General features: G+C 40.9%; 4 protein-coding genes across 5 annotated transcripts; 2 read left to right on the forward strand and 2 right to left on the reverse strand.

Moving 5' to 3' along the window:
• Window positions 1-27: 27 nt before the first annotated feature.
• LOC129585942 (WW domain-binding protein 11-like) lies at window positions 28-3065 on the reverse strand. Its single transcript, XM_055478870.1, has 10 exons — window positions 2825-3065; window positions 2577-2702; window positions 2395-2492; window positions 2104-2191; window positions 1854-1928; window positions 1698-1788; window positions 1305-1600; window positions 930-1058; window positions 469-750; window positions 28-394 (listed from the first exon to the last, which is right to left on the reverse strand). The coding sequence occupies exons 1-10, from the start codon at window positions 2886-2888 to the stop codon at window positions 273-275; spliced, it is 1371 nt and encodes a 456-aa protein (XP_055334845.1). The 5' UTR covers window positions 2889-3065; the 3' UTR covers window positions 28-272.
• Window positions 3066-3143: 78 nt separating this feature from the next.
• LOC129585837 (uncharacterized) lies at window positions 3144-10459 on the forward strand. Its single transcript, XM_055478719.1, has 11 exons — window positions 3144-3431; window positions 3499-3670; window positions 4065-4222; window positions 5046-5389; window positions 5767-6087; window positions 6159-6374; window positions 6445-6458; window positions 8221-8437; window positions 8746-8900; window positions 9281-9481; window positions 9922-10459. Exons 1-11 carry the CDS (start codon window positions 3267-3269, stop codon window positions 10161-10163), a joined length of 2205 nt encoding a protein of 734 aa, XP_055334694.1. The 5' UTR covers window positions 3144-3266; the 3' UTR covers window positions 10164-10459.
• Window positions 10460-10606: 147 nt separating this feature from the next.
• On the forward strand, window positions 10607-15896 carry LOC129585838 (cilia- and flagella-associated protein 206-like). Its single transcript, XM_055478720.1, has 16 exons — window positions 10607-10788; window positions 10866-11006; window positions 11144-11212; window positions 11416-11503; window positions 11744-11820; window positions 11984-12095; window positions 12314-12472; window positions 12820-13028; window positions 13277-13395; window positions 13595-13634; window positions 13681-13785; window positions 14042-14212; window positions 14462-14604; window positions 14755-14980; window positions 15080-15171; window positions 15377-15896. Exons 1-16 carry the CDS (start codon window positions 10708-10710, stop codon window positions 15702-15704), a joined length of 2160 nt encoding a protein of 719 aa, XP_055334695.1. The 5' UTR covers window positions 10607-10707; the 3' UTR covers window positions 15705-15896.
• On the reverse strand, window positions 15850-21022 carry LOC129585945 (CCN family member 5-like). Of its 2 annotated transcripts, XM_055478876.1 has the most exons (5): window positions 20753-21022; window positions 18827-19535; window positions 17134-17341; window positions 16490-16908; window positions 15850-16168 (listed from the first exon to the last, which is right to left on the reverse strand). In XM_055478876.1, the coding sequence occupies exons 2-5, from the start codon at window positions 18932-18934 to the stop codon at window positions 15923-15925; spliced, it is 981 nt and encodes a 326-aa protein (XP_055334851.1). In that variant the 5' UTR covers window positions 18935-19535; window positions 20753-21022; the 3' UTR covers window positions 15850-15922. The 2 variants fall into 2 exon arrangements, with proteins under 2 accessions (XP_055334851.1, XP_055334850.1); XM_055478875.1 differs by lacking the exon at window positions 20753-21022 and having other exon boundaries at window positions 18827-19918.
• Between the last annotated feature and the right edge of the window lie 242 nt (window positions 21023-21264).

A 21264-nucleotide genomic window follows, 5' to 3' on the forward strand; every position in this document is an offset into this window, starting at 1 on the left:
ACTACCAATAAGGAACCACACACTATGTAACGATTTCTTTTATGCAAACGACAGTCGCAGTTACAGTTTTTAACATCGGTTTTCCTCGTTAATAACTTAATACCAATTTCTGTTAACTATCCAGATTAGTATTCCATTCAGACTTCACTGCGTCATTCACTCATTGTTTTATGGATTAAAATCAAAACAATGACAATTGCAGTTTCATAATGATACAGCGTTAAAAAACACAAAACACTCACGGTTACGGCTACTGCCAGCGCTAAACCGTGTCACAAAAGCCCTTGCATTTCTTTCATGAAATCGTCATAAGCCTGATCCGTACTACCTTTCGGCTTCTCGTTACTCCCTGCTGGTCGATGTGGTATCAATTCCACATTTGGTCCGAGAGAGCCTGTACAAGTTCGAGAAACAGAAGTTAAACCTGGACATGCACAGATAAGAAAAGACTCAGCACAGCACGTTCACCTGCTGGTTTGGGCTTAGGTTTGATTTGCTCTTCTCGTTTAACTTTGACTGCTGTGGGAACCAAACGTGTCACTTCCGCCATGGTGTTCCGCAACTGGGGTTTTGCGGCAATTGTCGTTTTGCTCTCAGGCGTAGGTACGGGCTGGTTGTACAGTGCTGGTCGCTGCGCGATCACGTCACCGGGCATCATTGGCGGCCGGATAGGCCCAATGGGAGCCAATCCATGTACGGGGAATCCGGGAGGTGGTCGCATCATCATCATGCGGTTCAGAGCAGGCATGCCTGACAATCAGCAAAAATCCCCGGTATTGTACAGTAAGAAAAACTAACAACATAGTGTGAACATACGCAGATACTGAATTTGCTTGTTACTCAAAAACAGCGCACTAAAACACAGCAAATACAGATGCGAATATCTACACAAAAACGAATCCAAATTCATCGCATTAACCGTAACTCACCAGGCCTAGGAGGCGGCTGTGCAAACCTAGCATTTGATAACGACGGAGGAGGAACATTGCGAAAATTCGGTAATCTAGGGTTAAATGGTGCCGGTCGAACCGGAGGTGGTCGCATTTCTGGAGAGATGCCTACATTTGCAAAACAAAACGTACAATGTAGGACTAAATGGTCGCATAGCCCCATGCCCAGCATTCTGTACGCAAGCGGTGCAGCGCACTTGTACGAAACGGATATTTTGAACTCAGTCGTACAGTGCACTGCGCTGCATTCGTACTGAATGTGGAGATGTTGGGTATGCGACCATTTTGTCCTAAGCTGTACGTAAGAAGTTCATCTTTTAGATAAGCAACTTCCTTTTCTGTCGCCATTCGCACCTTCTGAAACAGCCTGGGTTGGGTCAGATTCATCTTGTCTGGTGCTGTCTTCAGCCACTTCGTCGGTATCCATTTCATGGTCTCCAGCAGCAGGGTCTTTTTCCTTCTTTTTCGCTTCCGAAACGTCCGCCTCTTCATCTTCGTCATACTCATCCTCTTCTGATTCACCCTCATGTGCGGCATCCTTCTGGCCGTAACCTTCGTCATCGCTGTCGTCACTAAAAGAGGGTGGTGGACCGCAGGGTGGACCGGGTGGCCGCCGACCGCCTAGCTCCGTTAAATCATCCGAAAGCGCTCTGAAAATCATCGCGAAATGGTAGTGGCTTCTTCGATGAAATCTTGTTATACAAAACGCTCCTACAGCACGTGTATAGTTTATTAAATTTTGCTTACTCCCATGAAGGAATTCTAGGAGCGCTTATCACAACGGGGCCCTGGGGCAATCGGAAAGACGAGAGATTCTCTTCCTGGGGGTGGCTGGAGCCTTAGAGTACAAAATCTGCGATTTATGAATTACTCACAGAATATATGCACTGGTTGTAAACCTACTGTCGCCATCTTCTGCTGGCAGACTAGGCAAAGTAATCTCCTCAATGTTGACATTTTGCGCTCTCCGTACGGATTCTGTAATTCACACACGAGAAATTATAGACCACCTAAAACAACTGAAGATGCACATTATTTGTAAATAAATGAGTCTGCACTCTGTTTATCTGAATCTACTGAGCTCATGGTGCTGGTGTCTCGTACCAATTTTTATGCAATACCAGCGTATTAATTAACAGTCCATAGTCCATACCATAGTATCTTCTAGTGTCGTCGTGCTTTCGATGGTAAGCAGCCAGTAACTTTTTCAAGTCTGCGTATTTGGTCTTGTCTTCCTTTTCCTGTAAAAATTATTAAGAATACTAAACATACAAAACCCAGTGAGCACTTGGAACATGCAGCAGATATAATGAAAAACACATCCATTAAGCAGAAACACTTAGCCCAAGACTGAAAACTCACAATCCGATATCCGTACCAAGTATTCTATAAGTTCATCACTTTTATACGTTTATACCTTAAAAGAGATAGACTTCATACTTACGTAAAGAGATAAACAACGACTGAAGTTTCCCAATAGTCGTTTTCGTCTTTCCGCTAAAATGTGCTCTGGCAGTGGTGGTATCTCGTGGATGTTGTATTCTACAGTATAAGACTAAATTTTATCTCTCGTAATATCAGGATCGCACTTCACAAGCAATACGACCCATTGCTCAGTGTGCTCACCCATCTGATCTAATCGCTCCAGTTCTTCGATGACTTTCTTCGGATCTTTCGACTTGATCACCGCTTCTCTCACGACCTGGCGCTGTTTTTTATTCTTCTTCAGCTCTCTTCGCCTTGCTTCCTTTCCTGAAGATCAAAATAATCCGAAATGAAGAGCTTTCGGGGCAGTAGTTTTCCGACATCAGCTGTACTTTACACCGAGTTAACGAGGAATAACTTATGACAATTCAAACGAGTCTGTGACTTACTGGCCTGATCCGCAGGGTTCATGGCCCTGCCGGATTTTGTAGATGTTGTTGAACGTTTCCCCATGGCTAACAGGCTCCGACGATCGAGAATGAACTGACTGTGAGAGGAACAATGGATTTGGAAACAGATCAAGTTATAGAAGTTTCAAGTTATATCATCAGCGGGAATAACATTATAACACTTCAGAAAAATGAGAAAACAGAAGCGAAGCCTAACTACGACTTATGAGAAATGAAATTCTCTTTCGAGCACCTCCCGTTGTAGGTTGGCCCTCTAATTTTTTAATCACTTTTGACCGGTAAGCCGTAAGTAAGTTAAAAGGTAGTGCGATTTTGAATATGCTTAATTTTCGACAATTTCATTTGCGCACAGAACTACAGAACGGGTCGTCTGAAACCGGAGGAATTATATTTTCTTGCTCCTAGTATGTAGAAGACAGCAATGTTGCACAAAAAAGTAAGCAGATTATTGATGTCGTCGGTGTTGGCGCGAGTTGCCGAAAAGGCGATCCCGGAGAATCTCTGTCCATGTTGCCGTGGTATACCTGCTGTCGCCTCTCGGCTTTCGTCCACTTTGGAGTCCACATCGGCTCCGGAAGCAGCAAAGGTTGGTCGCTTTTGTTTGATTCTGCTGATGGCGCATATGTATGCATGCTAGGGTTTTGTTGTTTTAGTCAGAAACAGGACGGGCCGCTACGCCAAAAAAGTCGGCGAAGTTGTTGAAAGTCTCCGCATATTTATCGGGGAACCAACCCTTGAATGAGGCTATCCACATTTATCGCCGCTCTTTAACAGCTGCAAAGACGAGGCCGCCTGAAATGTATGTGATTTTCGAAACGTTAGCAGGTTCGTTCGTCTTCGTATTTCGGAATGGTGCTTCGAGTGTGGTTTTTAACTTTTTAGATTAGCATGCTGCTAGATGCCGTGATACGTACACGCGCAAGATTCAGGAACCTCTCAAACTCAAAGGGAGGCTTAGTACTGCTTAGTTCGGATTTTTTATTTCGATCAGAGTAAAAAATCCGTGTAAAATTGCCTTGAATTGTGCTGCTCTTACGGGCTGGGGGTTGGGTGTTGGGGGGGGGGGGGTTCTGAATCGAGAAAGTATGGTAATGGTACTGCTATTTTTATATCTGCGGTAACCACTTATGATTTATTTTATCAATGGCGTTAATGATAGAGTTGGAATTATGTTTCGGCAGATAATGTATCTTGAACTTTAAAAACCCTTCTGCCGTAGAGAGCGTGATTCAGCATATGGATTTGCCCGCTGATCCGTCAACTGTCTATATGGAAGCCAACCCTGGATTGGGTTTGGTAACAAGGCGAGCAATGGAAAAGGGAATTCACAGGGCCCGCATTTTTGAAGGCAATCCTGTTTTCCTGAAAAGATTACAGGTGAGCTATATGACCGCAAACTGGTGTGATTTCAGAGTTGTAGATTTTTGCTTATTATTATTATTTGTACGCTTGAGCCCGCGCATCGATATTGGATATTTTAGTCATTCTTGTAGACTTACTTACTTACTCGTAAGTCGTAAGTACAGCAGTTGACGAAAATTTCGTCACGAAATAGCATACGTGTTTGCATCATAGGTGATACATAAAATAACTTACGTAAACAAGCATAAAATTACGTCAAATTGATGGTATCATGTTGATAATAATTGGTCTGGACATGTACTTCTATATTTTATTTCATCTGTGCTACAACGTAATTGTTGCAATAACTGAAAACATTATCTTCTTTATTGGGCAAAAGGCCATCAACATAACAAAATATGCATACGCGTAATACTACATAAAATGATTCGAATTTAAACGTTAAAGAAACAACCAAAATCGTTAGCGCCGTCTGGCCGTTTAGGTCGCATATTCATAGTGCCCAAAACAGCAGCAGCATTTCCTTTAACACGTGCCAGACTAAACCTCTGCTTTAAAAATGCAGTAGAGCTGGGTTCTCCTGTCATGTCGCGAATCTTTCTGCCGGCGAAACGAATAAGCTCCGCGAATGGCGAACCAAATGCGCCAAAAGTCTCGACTGCTAGGGGGTAAAGCAGGTAACCCATTCCATCCACAAAGCCATATTTACGGCGTTTGCTGTCTTCGGCCAGATGTGCAACACTACCGGAGGCTCTTGCGCTTAAAATTAAACTGTGGACATGTTGTCTTTCTCATATCGAAATTTTATTTAAACTTTACTGGTGTTTCGGGTTTGCAGGACATACAAGCGGATTACGGTGCCGACCGATTGGAAGTCGCTTGTCCTTTCAATGTGATCGAATTCAGGCAGCGCGGGAAGATTAAAAAGGAGTTCAAAAAGGCTGACCTTTTTGCAAATTCTGAAGCGTGCACGATACCTGGGAGTAGTGACTCCCCGGCTGTGGACCCCTGGGAATCTAAAGTAGAGAGAATGGTTGCTGTTGGTCTGCCTACTCGCCCCTGGACAGATGTTGCACCAGCGCTCAAATTTTTTGGAATTATTCCAGAAGTATCGCATGCGGTTTTCCTGAGAACTTTGGTATATTCTATGGCGAGGAGGAATGCATTCTGCAGTATTGGAAGGTAAGAAGACCCTTACAGAATATCAGAACTGAGATTTGAGACCTGCGTCTGTCATGACCGGAATTACTTATCTGTACTTAACAATTGCGCCGTGCACAATGCGACTGCACGTGTTTTAATTGTTTTAAAAGTACCGTATATTTCCCGTCGTTTCGTAAACCTCGTTAACGCTTTTCGACAGCATTCAGATATTCTGATTCGGACACTAGCGTAAGACCGTATAAATTTTGTAAATTCATTGTCCGATCTTCGATGCGATAAATTGAACTTTATGTTAAGTGATTTTTTTGTTAGCTGTTGACTCTTTCTCATTGCTTTTGTCCAAATCGTTGATTATTGATTAAAAAAGAGCATTAATTTCATCTTTGCTTTTGTAGGCCAGAATTTTACCTTATAGTATCTCCGGCTCTGTACCATACCATTGTCGGCCAGCCCGGTACCAACTTTAAGTGCTACCGTTTTACCACGGTTGCTCTGCAAACGTTTTTTGAGATTCTACCACTGGAAGAAGTGCCTCGCAACAAGCTGGTGCCACCGCCATCTTTAAAAACGCAAAATGTTCATGACAATTGGAAACTGATACGCTTGACTGCACGCCGAGAGCAGGTTCTGGATTGGTCGCTGATACCTGAATACGTTTTCTTTCTTCGCCAGGCTCTGATGAATCGAACAAGACCTCTGTTAGTGTGGCTTGAAGGGTATGTTATAAGTTAACTAAAAACGTCATGACGCCATTTAAGGAAACTGTTTTTGTTTGAAATCGTTGCAGATGGATACCTGGATCCGCACGAAGGCTCCTGGACATAGGCTACACGATGTATATCCGAACTGGCGATGTTTCGGCTACAAATTACGTGAACGTTTTCAGATTACTGTATAATGCACCAGAGTACAGCACCAGCAATTTCAAAATTGCCTTCGCTTCCATGGGGGATCGCTTCTCGCTGGACCTCTCGGAAAACGAAGAAGATAATGCCGACGACGAGTGATCTCTTTCTTAATTTCAACAGTGTAATGGGAAGCAGCTTTCTGGCAAGTGTTCAGGATTTGTTTAGTGATTTGAATGCTGGTAACTTGTATTACATAATGCTGGATGTGATGTTTGTGCTATTATTATGAAGTTACCAACTCTAACCATAAGTGAGAAAAAATTTTTGTATGTTTTGTGCTGACACTGGAACAGGGCTGATCAGTACCCGAGTTGAAAAGCAAAAATTTTAGTGATAACAAGAAGTACAGAGCATTCACACACCACAGTGACTTCCATTCAAACCAGAGCGAGCTGCGAAAACCGTTACCTCATCGGGGAAGAACTACAGGATGACCACAGAAACTAGAAGCATTGTTTGATAGGATCATAGGCGCACTAAAGGTAAGCTTCGACAGGCTAAACGCGGATCACGAAATGTGGCAAATCACTGCGAAAATGCCGCCGAAAACCGATCAGAATATCCGATATCGTATAATGGGCATATCACCACTGGCCGTCGGCGACAAAATTAAAAATAAGTATAATTCACTGCTGCTAATATTTTTATGCGGGCCATAATGCGGCTATTAATAGGAGTAATTATGGCAATAAAAACATATTATTACATTTGTCACCAGTATACGTAGTGAACTACCAATTAACGTCGTAACAATGAATAAGAGAAATTAATACTTTACATACGGCTACGTACGAAGTGGACTTATACAGATTTTAGCTCCCAAGTCGGCGAACTTTGTCTGGCGCAACTGTCTTTGCGGATCCTTTGTGCGAATTCCGTCTTTGGCGTCATCCACATTCATTCAAGCCGACGACTCCACGCGATTCGCTTGAACCAGTGGGGACCGCCCGCTACCTAGAGAAGCTTATTTTCCCAGCGTAAGAAGCATTCTGACCGGACTTCGCGGTTTCGCACCTGTGTTTAGTTGTCGATCATAGGGCTGCTGCGCAGAGCTAGATCGCGTTTTCATAGCGGCGGCAAAGCCACACATTTCTTTTAGATTTTAAGCTGTTGCACTACTGTTCTAGCACAGCTTTAAGGATTTTCTGGTTTTATTTGTACATACCTGTATATAGATTTGTTCATACTGAAGTACAGTGTGCACTTTTCCATTTATTTTCCATTTTTAATTATTTTGCCGACCGTGAGGATTATCGGAAATTTGGATTACATGGATGTAGCGCAGTCATGGAGGGCCGTGTAATTCTTGAGAAGCAATTGTGAAACGCATGCTTCCGGGTTTTGCTCGGCCATTCGGGACGCGTTACAGAAATATTGCAGCATAACCGGCCGAGGATTGTGAAAGGAATATCATAAGTAAATCTGTAAATGAAAGGAATATTGTAATGTATTGTACTTCCGTTTTCTTACGTGTACGCACTGCGTAGCAGTAAAGCTCAGAACGGGACTCTAGCACTCGCAACGTTAGAACTACGGACATGTACTTACGTTATTACGTACCGTACTATTCACCGTCTACGTCGAAACGAGGCTTTCCGCTTTTGCAAGGTTTATTTTCTGTGCACGTTTTTAAGATTCGACTTTTGTAGAGATTCGACTTTGTAGCTTAAGTATTATCAGAAGTACTTGCTACTTTACTTAAATTAAAAATTCCGTTTATATGATGAAGCTTATTTCGTGTTATTACAGTAGTTGAGATCTCTGCAAAGTGCGCGATAGTCGTTAAAATCAGTTATTTCTACTCTCCGAAATGGATTGCGACTAACAATAGCTGGCTGATATTGTGTTGAATTGGCAATTCCGTTAGCCAAAAATTTTAAGTTAACTGAAACGGTAAACCGTTTTAATCGTTAAGCTGTTCTTTCCAGTCAGCTTTGTGAGTACCATTTCGGAAGTTATTATCAGGTTCGGGCAGTGAGAGCTCCGTTGTTTTGTATTGCATTACCATGGATGTGGATGATCTGGAACAGGGTCTGCTTTCTGCCTTTCGCTCCATGAACACAACCGACAGAAACGAGTTAATAACGCAGTTTCAGGCCTTGATTGGGCAGAATGTAAACCGTGGAACGTGCGAGTTCTTTTTGGACATGAACAACTGGTGAGAATTGAAAATGTGGCTGTTAAGTGTTAGGTAGCACTATATGAACATAAACTTAGACTATAATAACCGCCACATTACCATTAACAAGGCTTGGGACATTGTCCTGTGAGACGAAGATGTGCTAAACTGGCGGCTAAATTCTTGAGAAACGACGTTGAAACTTGCTTTCGCGTCCTAGGAGTGTTCATTGAAAAAAATGTATAATGATCCTGGGTAATTCGGTTTTACGTTTTTGTATACTTGTACATGTGTTGAACTACAAGGTTTGCAAGTTTTTCATTAGGGACACTAAAATTATATTACAGGAACCTCCAACAATCTATATGCTCCTATTACGACCTGGAAAACAGTCAGGAGCATCTTCCTCAAATGGTGTTCGTGCAGGATGTGACGATCGGCGAAGGAGAATCTGTACCTCCCAAAACGAAGTTTATTAAAACATGGAAAATACGAAATCCGGGTAAGCAAATCGTGCTGTGAGTAGACCATTTCGCTGATTTCTGTCAAGCAGATTCTTCTACGGACTGGAAGGAATGGTTTTTTAGTTTGTTTCGGTCGTGTCGAATGATCTTCATTTCTGAATATCGAATCTCGCAGCTAATAGGTTTTCAATTTGTTATAGTACTAACATTTTCAAAGTATCTAGTATCTACTGTTATTTCCTTAGAGATATGATAATGTTATTTAACAATTAAATAAGTTTGTGGCTTGTTGAAGTTATTGAAAACAAGACGTTAATCCACTGTTACAAAGTGGTGTACAATTTTTGGTTTTTTTTAAAAATTCCGTCGAGTCAGAAATGACTGCCGAAACCTACTGACTAACGGTGCCATTTCGTAGGGTGGGACAGTTGGCCTCCTGGATGCGCGTTGCGCTTTACAGGGAACGGTCACCAGATGACTCACATCGAACGAATTGCACTTCCTTCGCTGAAACCCGGCGATACCTTCGACGCCAGTGTAGAAATGGAAAGTCCGGATAAGCCTGGCATGTATCAGGGGCAATGGCGGATGTGCAGCCCGACTGGTACATATTGTGGAGGTTGGTGTGGTACAGTTGAAATGTATTTGCTGCGGATAGTGTATTATTAATTGAGCTTACGCCATACGAGTATTAAAAATTTTAATAAAATCCTAATCGTGATCCTGATTTTCTGGCCATTCTTCGAAGTGTGCTAAATTATCTATGTGAAAAAAGAAAATTATAGACGAAGGCAAACTTCAGCGAACTCTTTTTTATTTTTGCAAGCTGCATTCTCTTTCACCGTTTTATTGGAAGCTTTCAAACAGATTCGAAGACATTAAATGAATGCTTTCGTAAGTTGAAACTACAGATTACAGTTACGATTCATAACTGTAATCTGTAGTTTCAATTCTTATTTGTGAATCACAGATAGGTAAGATATGGTTTTCCGAATTGTTGCCTTTGTAACGATTTATCTCGTACATAATTTATTTTTTATATTATATATTTTGTTGCAGACACAATTTGGGTGATATTACAAGTGGACGAAAACGGGATGCTCTCGTTAACTCAACAAATGTCATCCATTCCGCTTGGTAATGCCAGAGAATCAAGGTCATCGTCCACGGAGTTCGGGTTGGCGAAAAATCCCTTCGCCGCCGGTCCAACGTTTCCCGGGAACAATTCTCCCAATGACCAGACAGATGTGGGCGGTTGGGGTACCAGCAACGATACCGATATGGATGGAGCTTGGGATTGAGCCTGTTGTTGGGGTTTGGCCGTTTGGGATTTTTGGCTTTTTGGGCTGAACTTGTTTTATATTGTTCCATTTCTCGCGCTGCGTGCAGTACAGTAGATTTCGAGTTTAACTGGTCTTTGAGCCTATTGAAAGTTTTAATTCTTTGTATGAAAAAAACGTGAGACATTTGAGAGCGTCGTTTTTTACTTTTTTTCGAAAGTTACCGTAATGTTTTCGAAGATTTGTTTTACTGGTCAGCTGATTCCATCCAACAAAATTTCGTTCGTTTAGATGGCCTCTTTCCGTGGTGTGCAACGCGTGTATAGTGCTACAGTGTATATTTTCGCCTACAAATTTTCTCGGGAAAATGCGTTTTGAACACAGCAGCTTTAATTCTTCCTGCAGCGGCTGCTTCTAGGCAACGTAAAATAGCTGCCTCTTCCTATCGGTGTGCGTTCCGGAAACAAAGTGACGCAAAGACGAATTCGTTAGCTTTGAACATTTTGCTTTGCCGGACATGAACTAACTTGAAGACCCTTAAGGTCAAGCAAGGGCGCCTTCCAAAATGACAACCCTTCGTCCTGGTGAGCTATCACGCACGCTACGTAGTCCTCAAATACGTTATCGTTTGCAACCTACACGTCTGGTATGCTGGTTATAGTAATTGAGTCTGGTTATATTGTTTGGGCCTTCGGATAAGGAAGTCAACCTTTCATATTACAGACATCAAATAGTTTCGAGATGTGGAGTACATCTTTTAAAGTTTCGCCAGATGGCCTGCAACGCTGGAGGATCAAGGAAACAGTTGCCAATCGTTGTAAATACAACAACAGCCGACTTCCTCCCTTGTTGGGCGAGTACTTGGTGAATATTAAAGAACCTGAGCGCACGACCGTTCCCATCAGAAGGACATGTGCAGCAGCGAGAACTCTTTAACAGTTGTTTACTGGTGGTCAGTGTCAGCAAACAACCTGAGTTCTTACTGGAAACATGTTTTGCAGCTACAAACAGTGCCTCCTTTTGAACTGGATGAAAATTTTTCCGATTCACTCGTAGAAAAGGTTATACAGGTAATAAATAACTATTCATTATAAATACATTTTATATTATCGAGAATGCTAATCACCTTTCGTAACGCCTTGCGATTCAAGTGACATTCAACTGGTGCGCATGTTATTTTGATATTTAGGTATCAATCATAAATGCAGTTATGATTTATATCGACAAGCTATTATCAAATGAACTATTATATCGACAAACGGAACTGTAATAGGATTGCCAGAATAAAATCGACAACCATCCATTCGAAGTTTCCGCTGCGCTCCTATATTTTTCCGTGCACAACGATGTAGCTGACAAAGGTACCGTACAGCCGTACGCCGTACACCACTCATACATACATGCATGAAACTATGGTTGTTATTGTTGCATTATTATCAGAATGCTTAAAATTAATACATTCTTACAGTTCAAGTTATTATTAAATGCTCTCATGCCAGATACACAAGCGTTAAATTCCACCAACAACTAACGAAAGTAGAAGTACCTAATTTGCAAGTGACCACCAGAACTAAACAAGTGCTGGGTTTCAATTATTGCAGAGTCATTCTTAAAAAGTCTCAAACAGAAAAAGGATGCTGCTAATCGTACTGCGCTGCACGACATTTTGACAACATTGGTGAGGTTTACGAGCAAGCATAATGTACTAGGTAATCTTAAATGTTAGGAATTTCAGATGACGATGTACAGTATTCAGCTAACCCTTATCTAAAATGCGATATTGCGCAAAAATTCAATGTGCAATACCGTAAGATTAGCACGAGTTGCGTATGAATTTAAAGGTCACGTCTTCATGGGATTTGGACAGACTACAAAAGAAAGTGGTGAATTATGTTATCCAGAAGTCCAGCCTGGGCAGCCCTAATGACACTGCAACCGTGCAAGACTGCGCAGGTATTAGTACTGACAGTAGTGTAATAAACGCTTTGATCGTCCTTCTGTATGTTAAAAATTAAGATGTGTTTTGCGCACTCCTTGAACAGGTGAAGTACGAGTATGTGCAGTATAAATAGCCTCGTCAAAGTATCTCTGGTGAATGGGGCTATAACTGAGTGAGAAGTAACTTCTTTGTGTCAAGTTATGAATATTAATATCGCGGTTTACAATTGCAGCCGCGCTCTCCAGTGTATGGCCAAATGGAAGTCTCGAGAAATTTCTTTATTTAACTCCGGCGCAAAAGAAACTAGAAGTCGAAGATTATCTTCTTTTGTCGACCGGTGTCAGGCTTTTCAATAAAGCAAAACGGCGAAGTAATGCTGAAATTACAGATGGTACGCTCCTTGTCTTGCCGGAAAAATTTATAAATCAAAATTGACGAACTGGCCCTGAAATATCTACTCGTAGCAATCAGAAGCTGTAGCTAAACGCGTATTGTAAAACCGTTAAAGTTTAATTTACTTATAACGCAGACAGATGGAAAAGTCATTCATAAATGGTACCGTACCTTCTAACGCTTCCAACGGGGTCAAATTTTTCGCTTATTTCGAATAAAGTATCACTATAGTGCAGTCAGTATGAACTATGCAACTCTGATTAATAAATATAAGTATCGCAATCGAGTACAAATAAGCGGTTTTGGTTATTTAATTGATATTACAGCCTGCGTTCTGGCCATTAGTGCCGGAGATTCTCAAGGAACAGATCAGCTCCATTGCCGAACGGCTTCTATCCTTGATGCAGGAAGCAAACGAGGATAAAAGGCTTATTCGTGGCTATCTTCTACAATTAATGCACGGCAAAAATCCCCTGCAAGCCGAGGAATTCAACGTTTTTAAAGAAATTCTGATATTTTTGGAAGTTTATCACGACAGCCTCACGCTTATAAATGTAAGTGTCCGTTTTTTTAGTCCACTGAATCGCGTTTCTTGGTCCGTGAACATTGTACAGGTACCGTACTTTTAATTCTGTAGGCTGCAGCTTTTGCGGTTATGGCCGTTATGCCTTATGCAGTCGTACCTTACAATTTTGTGAGTCATATCGTGGAGTACATTATAACGCTCCTAAATTTGCGATACTTATTCTGAAGCATTATATACCTGCATGTGTTCAGAAAGGTATTCTTGAACATTTCTTAGAATCAAGTCAAGGAAAGCATTAGTGTGCTGGAAAAATCACAGCAGACTTTTAATCGTAACGTTGATATGCTGGAATCCAACTGCCGCAACGAAAGATTAGTGGCTGCAAATGTCGTTTTGTAAGTGGCTGTGGATTAAACAGTAAACACTATTGCTAAACAGCCTCCGATGTTTTCTTTAGTGGTCAGTTTAAAACATATTAGTATACGGCGCATTCCGTATACTTCTATATTAAAACGTAGTTATAGTATAACCTTACTCACAATAAGTTAAGCAGTAGACTCTGCAATGGTATAGTTAATAATAGTGTCGATCTAGAACGGACAGCATTCGTGAGAATCCCATCAACCTTCAAAAAGTATCTATAACTGATTGAGTTAAGTATATACGCGCTTGTATTGCAGCCACTGTTTATTTCTATGGCACAAGAATGGTCATCCCTGCAGAGCGAGCTGGCGTGGTGCGAATTTTTGGATAAAACAGTTATGAACATCCAGGCGAAGCTTCAGGTAGCAATTAATACAGTTCGTGATTTATGTATGTATGCGCTAAAAATAGTGGAAGTACTTACAAATGTGCAGGTGAAATTTTATATCTGAAAAGCCTAATGCGGTCAACAACGTATCCCTTTGCGCCATGTAATTAGTTGTAGGTTTTAGTTTTACTGTACTGCTTTATAGTGTCATAGCGATACAGTGGTCAGTCTTGTATTTGTTAATTGATCTCATTTTATTACAGTACTAAGCTACTTCTGGACTTGTGTAGATGTGGAGCGATCTGAAAGCTTCAAGGAATTTAAATTCTGTATTAAATGTTCATGTAACACCGGAAGAATCTCACAAATCGATTGCCGCAGATCAGTTTAATACTGCAGAAGTAAGGCTATTACTGAAGGACACCACTCCTGGTTTCGAAGCCATTAACGTGTCGCTCAAGGTGATTACGGAAGAAAGTAGAATTAAAACAATACCATGGCAGTACAGTAACTGTGCTCGAATGCATCTGTACGGATACTCACTTAATTAGGAAATATAGATACAAATGTTTTATATATGAGTAATTAATCATATGCCATCATATATTGAAAATGGCGTGTTGAGCACGAATGCATGAGCTAAAACTTGTAAGGTTACTAAAGCTTAATAAGTTTATCTAATTGTGAGTGTTCGTTCTGTGGTTTTAAAGGGAAAATGCTTGACCACGCTGATCGATTACAACGGCCTTCTTTTTGATGGGGACAAAAACCTGGGCCTATTGCATTATTCAGGAGAGATATTTTGCTTCAAGAGTCCCAGTGATGCACTTGCTTTTGCGAATGATCCAGCGAAGTGCGTGCAAATACTTATAAAAATTTGTTTGCATGAATAATTTTGCTGCCTGCTGCAAAATCAGTAATGCCACACTACTGGTGGGGTAGGGTAATGCCATACTCTTTTGATTAAATTACAGACCGGCTTTTTTCTGTTCCCGCTTTTTAGGTACACCTCAGGCATGGAAGAAGTTTTTCGGAATATCCCCATACTGTCCAAACTGCTGCGGCATAATGCTGACTTTGTATGTCATAGCCAGGAAAGCGTGTTTAGGACAGAACAAGGAATCAATGTGGATAATTCGATGCAGACTGTCTTACATCCGATTCCATCTAATATTGATAAATCCTATGAATGGAATATATGGAGCATAAGAAAAAAGGCCTACGATGTTGTAAGATCTCAGACGAACGAAACCCTTATCAGAATTCCGTTGTTTTCATACTCCTGCTTCCCACAAACAATTTCATAAATTATTCGGTTGTAAATACAGTTTCGGATCACGCAGTGCTCTACGCACTCCTCTCAAACCAATTTTAGCGCCTTTAAGAACGAATGCTCTATGCAGACCGTGATGTCGCCAAGGTATGCATACTTACTGCTCACACCAACTTCACGCGAATTCATTTGCAAAGTTTAGCGGATATTGCCGCATATTTATGGCCATCAAAGCATAGTATGTAAAGAGCATATGCATTTTGCAAAATGAAAAAAAGGCCTTAACGAAGGAAGATCTACTAATACATCATCCGATGACATGATAATTGCGTATAACCCTGTGCTTCTTCAGAAATCGTGAGATTCAAACAAAGGTCACCACTGCCACAGCTGCAACTCGCAATATTCAGTTCTTCTCGGGACTTCGTGGAGGCCCAAATGCGTTCAATAAAACGCACTTTCACCAGTTAGATTTAACACTCAGCAGACCACCGATACAGCTTGGAGACAAGCAGCGATCTCAAGCCGTGTGCGAAGTGCCTAGCATCGCGACCCAAGTGTGCGAAATCCCGGAACCGATTTCGTCTGCTTCTTTGGGCAGCGATCGTTCTTCCTGGACGACAGTAGCTACTTCTACTACGGAGTCTGGCTACTCTGATGAGGGTGGTCTTGGTTTATAAAGCGTTTTTGACGAATCAGTGTCCGACATGGTTACTGGCTTATGGGTGAAATAATGGGAATCAGTTGTACTTACACGCGCTACGCATTGTTCACCTAATATTTTTCGCCACTTTGAGTATTTTATAAAAATTAGTGACATGATATTCGTGATCTTCCGAGATTGCGGGCATCTTAATACAAAGACATAATTTCACTAAGAGCTGAAGAATCAACCCAGTTAACACACATCGCATTGGCATCCGGCTAACACAGGAATAGTGCGTGACACCGTTTTTTGATTGGGACATTTGAGCTGTACTTGCAAGGAAGAAAATTCATTAGGCAAACAACAGAGTTTAGTACCGTTGGCAATATGACATTCCGACGCGCATGTTTTCTGAAGATGCAGATCGACGCTTTTGCAGTTATCTTGACCGATATACTCGTACCGTTGATACAAAGACGAGCCGCAGTACCTTTTTGCCTAAAAATGAATGAAATACGTTTAGAACCAGGCGCGCGTTTAAATTTCGAAGTTATATACCAACATATAACAGCGTCGGAATGCACTGGAGCCCAAAAGGTCATATCATAGAAATATTTTAATTGCCCCTTGCTTCTTTCTATCGGGCTATTGTAATTAACGCCTTAAAACGCCGAGACATGTAATTTAAAAAATATTTACGCAATTTTTTTCCAACTTAATTAGAAGAATTAACGAAAAGGTCTTCACGGCATGCTAGGTCATCCATAAGTAACACAGGAAGCGCAGAATATTACTGCAACACAACAAAATTTTTGTTACCTCTGCCAATACATTCCGCTCTGTGTGATCTGGAAATGGATATACACCCTGTACCCCATCCTGCGCTTCTTTACATCGCAAGTTAGGACACAATTTTTGCTGGACCACCCACTGACATCTGGGATTTGTATTACTCCATTGGTAAGACACTGGATTTAAACAGGAGCACTCTGTCCAGTCCGTTGTGATGTTTGCACAAGGAGTCGGCGAGTCAGCGCACACCCACCGGCTGCAGCACGCACTTTCCATAACAAATTGACGACCGTATTTACACTCAGATGCATTTTGATCCTGCTGACACACATCACTGCATCCATATATCCCGTTCTGACATTCGCATATTGTTTGACAATTGGGCTTCCATTTATCCCCATCCTGGTAATATTTGGAACCAACCCGGCATCCGGATGGATGGATATCTGGGAAGGACGGCATATTACTCGTATAATTACAACTCACATAAGGGCAGCACAACTTGCAGTTACAGCCATATAACAATGCTGGTTTAGTCGCTGTGCAAAGAATGAGGTGCTAGGGAAGTTGACGGTCCATCATTATGAATAATTAGCAAACAAAATTACTTGCAACAGTTATTTTTAGTAATAATTAATTTCACAACAGAATCAAAGTTATCGGTTTCGTACCACGACAAGTTCCATTTCTACAAACCAGCCCAGCATCACAAATATGGAATAAATCACAATCTTCTCCGGCTGGTGACACACAATTCAAACAACATCCACAGGGATCTCGCAGTATTTTAACGCCGCTGGGACATTGCACGTGCTTGGGGCACGTTGGGCAGTTGACCGGACATTTAAAAAAGACAGCTGGAGTGGTATCAAAGAGCTCCTGCAAGAATAGTTGATTTCGTTGTTTTTTGCCAGCGCTACAATTTTCTGATATTATCTATGTGTTAAAACTAGTCAGTGGGTACAGAAAGCTCGAGCTCATAATATATTATAAAAGTTGTTAATACAAAATATTAAAAATTTATTTTTTCTTGTTGTTAACCCAATTAATGCTGCTATTCAAAATCATACACACTTAATCAGACTGCTTATTTAATTTATGATATGTACGCAAACTGTAAAATGATAAATTCTATGGATCGGCCTATTGCTTAAGTACCGCTTGGTTTTTTTGGGTTTCGTTTTTATTATCCGCTGAGCATACTTGCCCGCCTAGACGTAAGCTAAAACAATTACGAGTGCTTCATAATTTCGGTTTAAACAAAGTTATATAAATACTGGAGCAGGCGATCGCTAGCTAGTAGCTACAAAGTACATTCCGCCGCAAATTCGCACACGAGCACCGCTAATAATTAAAATAATTCCGCTGCGCTTTTAGGCTGCTTTCGTTTATGTGGCTTGATCTTGTTATAGTTTATTGCGTTTGACGTCCCATATCTTCCTAAAATCACGGCGCTAAATATGCTGTAAATACTGATGATCAGCCCTGCTCAAAGCCTGCCTTTGATTTCTTTCAATACAAGGATCATCGATCATCTGCCGGAAGCGAGTCTTTTCTGAACATGGGATCCTACGGCACAGAGAAATTAACCCACAATCCATGAAGTTTCCGGCGCGAATAATTATAAGAACTATGTAAAATACACCATTGCCTTTTTCTGCACACTGAAGAAACGAAAAACAACCAAATCGATTACCGATTAAAAAGGGAAATTTAAAATGGAGATTTCGGATAAATTGAGTTGCCTGAAAGGGAATAACTGTTTTACACTTCTGTGCCCTGCCGACCAACACAAAATCATATAATTTACAAGCCCAATTCTCAGCACAATTGATTTGTTCCACTCCGTTCCCATTAGGGTTAAAAGGCATTATAGAATATTGATAAAATATTTATAAACAAAAAGCAGAAGCATGTTGCGCTCCTATTACCGCAGCAGTGCTGTTAATGGTTATTTCATACGCGCTTAATTCAATGGAGGATCGATATCGGATGAAATCGACAGAAATCCAACATTTTTTCGCGAAGTACAATATGATAACTACGAGTATATTCGCGTCAAGTATAATCGCGGCAATGCCCATATCGTGACTCGCCGCAGTTAGTTAATTCCTATAGCCTATTAAATTGATAATTATAATTCTGCAGAGTGTTTGCTGTGCAAATTTTTATTCGTATTAAAAATTTTCGTAAAATTCCATACGCACTTTATCAGACATTAATCAGATAAACATTTCCACCGACTCCTTTAATAATGTGTATAGCAAGCGCCATTAACCGAGTAAAAGGAGTATGCGCTGGTTTAGTAAATAGTATATGTATGTAGAATTAAAAGCATCTCATTTTACCAATCTAGACACTTACCTTGCAATCGCAGAAAACGATAGCCGATTGAACGAACGCATAACAATATAATATAGTCAACGATATCCAATGGAGATTTAGTCGATTGCTGCATGGCGTATTCTCCATCGCTTTGCTGATGGAACTACAGTTACCGCAGTACAGATATGTGGGTCGTCGGCAATAAAGGGCACAGCATCCTCACAATTAAAGAAACCACCACATCACGCTCTCAATCATGACCGGATATCAGAAATAAATGAATTAACAAATACCGTGAGTCACAATAGATAGCGACCAGTATATATAACTTATTGGATTACGGTTTAATAATTGTTTCGGCTGGGATTTAGTTCCAATTGTAAACGATTTTAAACGATACGAAACCACAAAATCACGCTTTGTGATTAGAGTGTTGATGATGTGAAAGTGCGCTCATATAATTCCAGGCTATACTTTCATTGTCCAGGCACGTTATGGATCTGGAGAGTATAATATGGTTTTGGTCCACCCGGTATTTATTCGTCCATTGCATCCACAATCCAACCCATCATTTACATTGCAAAAGGATCATTTGGCTGAGCAGTGCCAACCAACACTATATAGAGATATGCCTGCCGCTCTATATAATGCGCTGTACTTGCGCTCCGGTTCACGTTGTCGCTCCGGATCCTGCTAAACAGCAGCTTAATACTCATATTAACTGCTTCCAGCCGGCCCAATCTTCCTGCTAATGAAAGGGAAACAGAAACCGTTAAGTAGAATGTTTGAATTAGGGAGTCGGGAAATGGTCGTCACTAATTTCGGCCCCGGTCGGCCTTTGCAAGATCCAATAAACAGGAACTATACGACGGATACAGGCGTTCATGTGCTGTACGTATGTAAGCAGGCACTGATATAAAAGTCGCTGCTGACAGTACTTATCCGGTATGTGTCCTCGATTCCGATCTTCGGAGTGTTCAGTCAGATTCAATCGACGGCAAGAATGGGATCTTTTAACGATGCACATGCAGATGCCCGGCCGGCCGGGATAATGCTAACTCTTGCACATGTATATACGTCCAAATAGCAACTCAAATTCATATCGGATTCATACATCTGTAAGCATTTATTTAGATTCTGGATATTTATATTCTAAAACTTGAAAAATTGCAAAAATTCCGTGTTGAAATATCTTCGAAAATTCGGAAATGCAGAAGTCCAAAATTATAATGCTAATGCACATGGCACCGCTGGGCCAGCTTCACCAGCAACGTGAAATATTTTGACAAGACACGTTACGCCAAACATTAGCAAGCTTAAGCCACATATCTCCTTATTAGAGGCTTTATAGTTTATACAGCTAATTCTGAATATGTAAGAATTGATTCATAAATAACTGCTTACATATTCGGCATTAGCTGTCCATAATTACGAAATGTTGTAAATATGTAATGGGAGTAAGTACGTATACTTACTACATGTGCTCGTAAAAATAAAATTTTTCAGATAATTGCTTTTCGTGTGGCACGAAAATTTTGCAGCAAAATAGTTTAACAGGAACGGCAATTTAATGTGCAGCATAATTGTTTAAAGTCCGTTGGTGTCAATATGTATGTAACATTATTTCAACTCCAGTATGGTTAATTAATTACACATTTTGCAATATTGGTTCGTATTATGTGCTATTCACTGGCGCGGATTTATTCAAGGTTGAACTTTGTTAATGTTTAAAAGCAGAAGAAATTCCTATCATCTTTAGTACTGCTCATCCATCGCATCCTACAGCCACATTAAATATTTATTACCACAGAATACATGTTAACAAAAGCTTTAAAAAAGACTTAAAGTCGTGCGTGTCGTATCTGGAGCGAGAAGGAGCAGCTGGAACAAGGCTCGCATGAATGACCACCCCGATCCATCCATTCCCTTTCGTCCGATGTCCAGACCGAAAAATTTTGTACTTACCATCCAAACGCGTGACTAACAAAGTCGGCACGCTTGCTGCACGCAATGGAATCTAATTATGTCAGTTTGACACACTGGAAAAGTGGAAATGATACAATAAACTGCAGTATTCCACAGACGTAAGCTGCATGCGGCCGGGATTAGCGGTCTGGCACGGTTAAGTTGTATCCATGCAGTGCCATCCATTCTCATCGGTGTCGCAATGATACAAATTCCCATGAGGTCACCGCATCCACACGAGACGTCAAACATACCGCTGATTTATGAGTGCGAGTGCTGCGGAAAACAAGGGCAAAATAATTAAGCCAATCTAGGACCACCATTTTATTGACATGAATTCACTATAGGTTAACATCCAAGTCTTTTTAATATGTATATATATTGAGTGATACAAACAACTTAAATAATGCTTTTCTAATGAATGCCGGAATATTATGCAGACTACAACTATTAAAGAGTCGCTAAATTTGACTTGTCCGCCGGCACGGACAGTTAATATCTACCTATCAGTT

This window comes from Paramacrobiotus metropolitanus, unplaced genomic scaffold (assembly GCF_019649055.1).
Source record: "Paramacrobiotus metropolitanus isolate TYO unplaced genomic scaffold, Prichtersi_v1.0 Parri_scaffold0000018, whole genome shotgun sequence".
Lineage (NCBI taxonomy): Eukaryota > Metazoa > Tardigrada > Eutardigrada > Parachela > Macrobiotidae > Paramacrobiotus > Paramacrobiotus metropolitanus.

What these genes read in the sequence shown, in the direction of transcription:
- LOC129585838 (XM_055478720.1), top strand. Translation starts at nt 10,708, where the DNA reads ATGACAACCCTTCGTCCTGGTGAGCTATCACGCACGCTACGTAGTCCT. An exon ending in ACAGCCTCACGCTTATAAAT is followed by an intron (nt 13,029 to 13,276) that starts GTAAGTGTCCGT and finishes AACATTTCTTAG; the next exon opens with AATCAAGTCAAGGAAAGCAT. An exon ending in ATCCCATCAACCTTCAAAAA is followed by an intron (nt 13,635 to 13,680) that starts GTATCTATAACT and finishes CTTGTATTGCAG; the next exon opens with CCACTGTTTATTTCTATGGC.
- LOC129585942 (XM_055478870.1), bottom strand. Translation starts at nt 2,888, where the DNA reads ATGGGGAAACGTTCAACAACATCTACAAAATCCGGCAGGGCCATGAAC. An exon ending in GTCGTTGTTTATCTCTTTAC is followed by an intron (nt 2,192 to 2,394) that starts GTAAGTATGAAG and finishes TAATTTTTACAG; the next exon opens with GAAAAGGAAGACAAGACCAA. An exon ending in GCCAGCAGAAGATGGCGACA is followed by an intron (nt 1,789 to 1,853) that starts GTAGGTTTACAA and finishes TTGTACTCTAAG; the next exon opens with GCTCCAGCCACCCCCAGGAA.
- LOC129585837 (XM_055478719.1), top strand. Translation starts at nt 3,267, where the DNA reads ATGTTGCACAAAAAAGTAAGCAGATTATTGATGTCGTCGGTGTTGGCG. An exon ending in TTTTCCTGAAAAGATTACAG is followed by an intron (nt 4,223 to 5,045) that starts GTGAGCTATATG and finishes TCGGGTTTGCAG; the next exon opens with GACATACAAGCGGATTACGG. An exon ending in ATGGAAAATACGAAATCCGG is followed by an intron (nt 8,901 to 9,280) that starts GTAAGCAAATCG and finishes GCCATTTCGTAG; the next exon opens with GGTGGGACAGTTGGCCTCCT.
- LOC129585945 (XM_055478876.1), bottom strand. Translation starts at nt 18,934, where the DNA reads ATGGAGAATACGCCATGCAGCAATCGACTAAATCTCCATTGGATATCG. An exon ending in TCGTTTTCTGCGATTGCAAG is followed by an intron (nt 17,342 to 18,826) that starts GTAAGTGTCTAG and finishes CTATTCTTGCAG; the next exon opens with GAGCTCTTTGATACCACTCC. An exon ending in TAGAAATGGAACTTGTCGTG is followed by an intron (nt 16,909 to 17,133) that starts GTACGAAACCGA and finishes CGTCCTTCCCAG; the next exon opens with ATATCCATCCATCCGGATGC.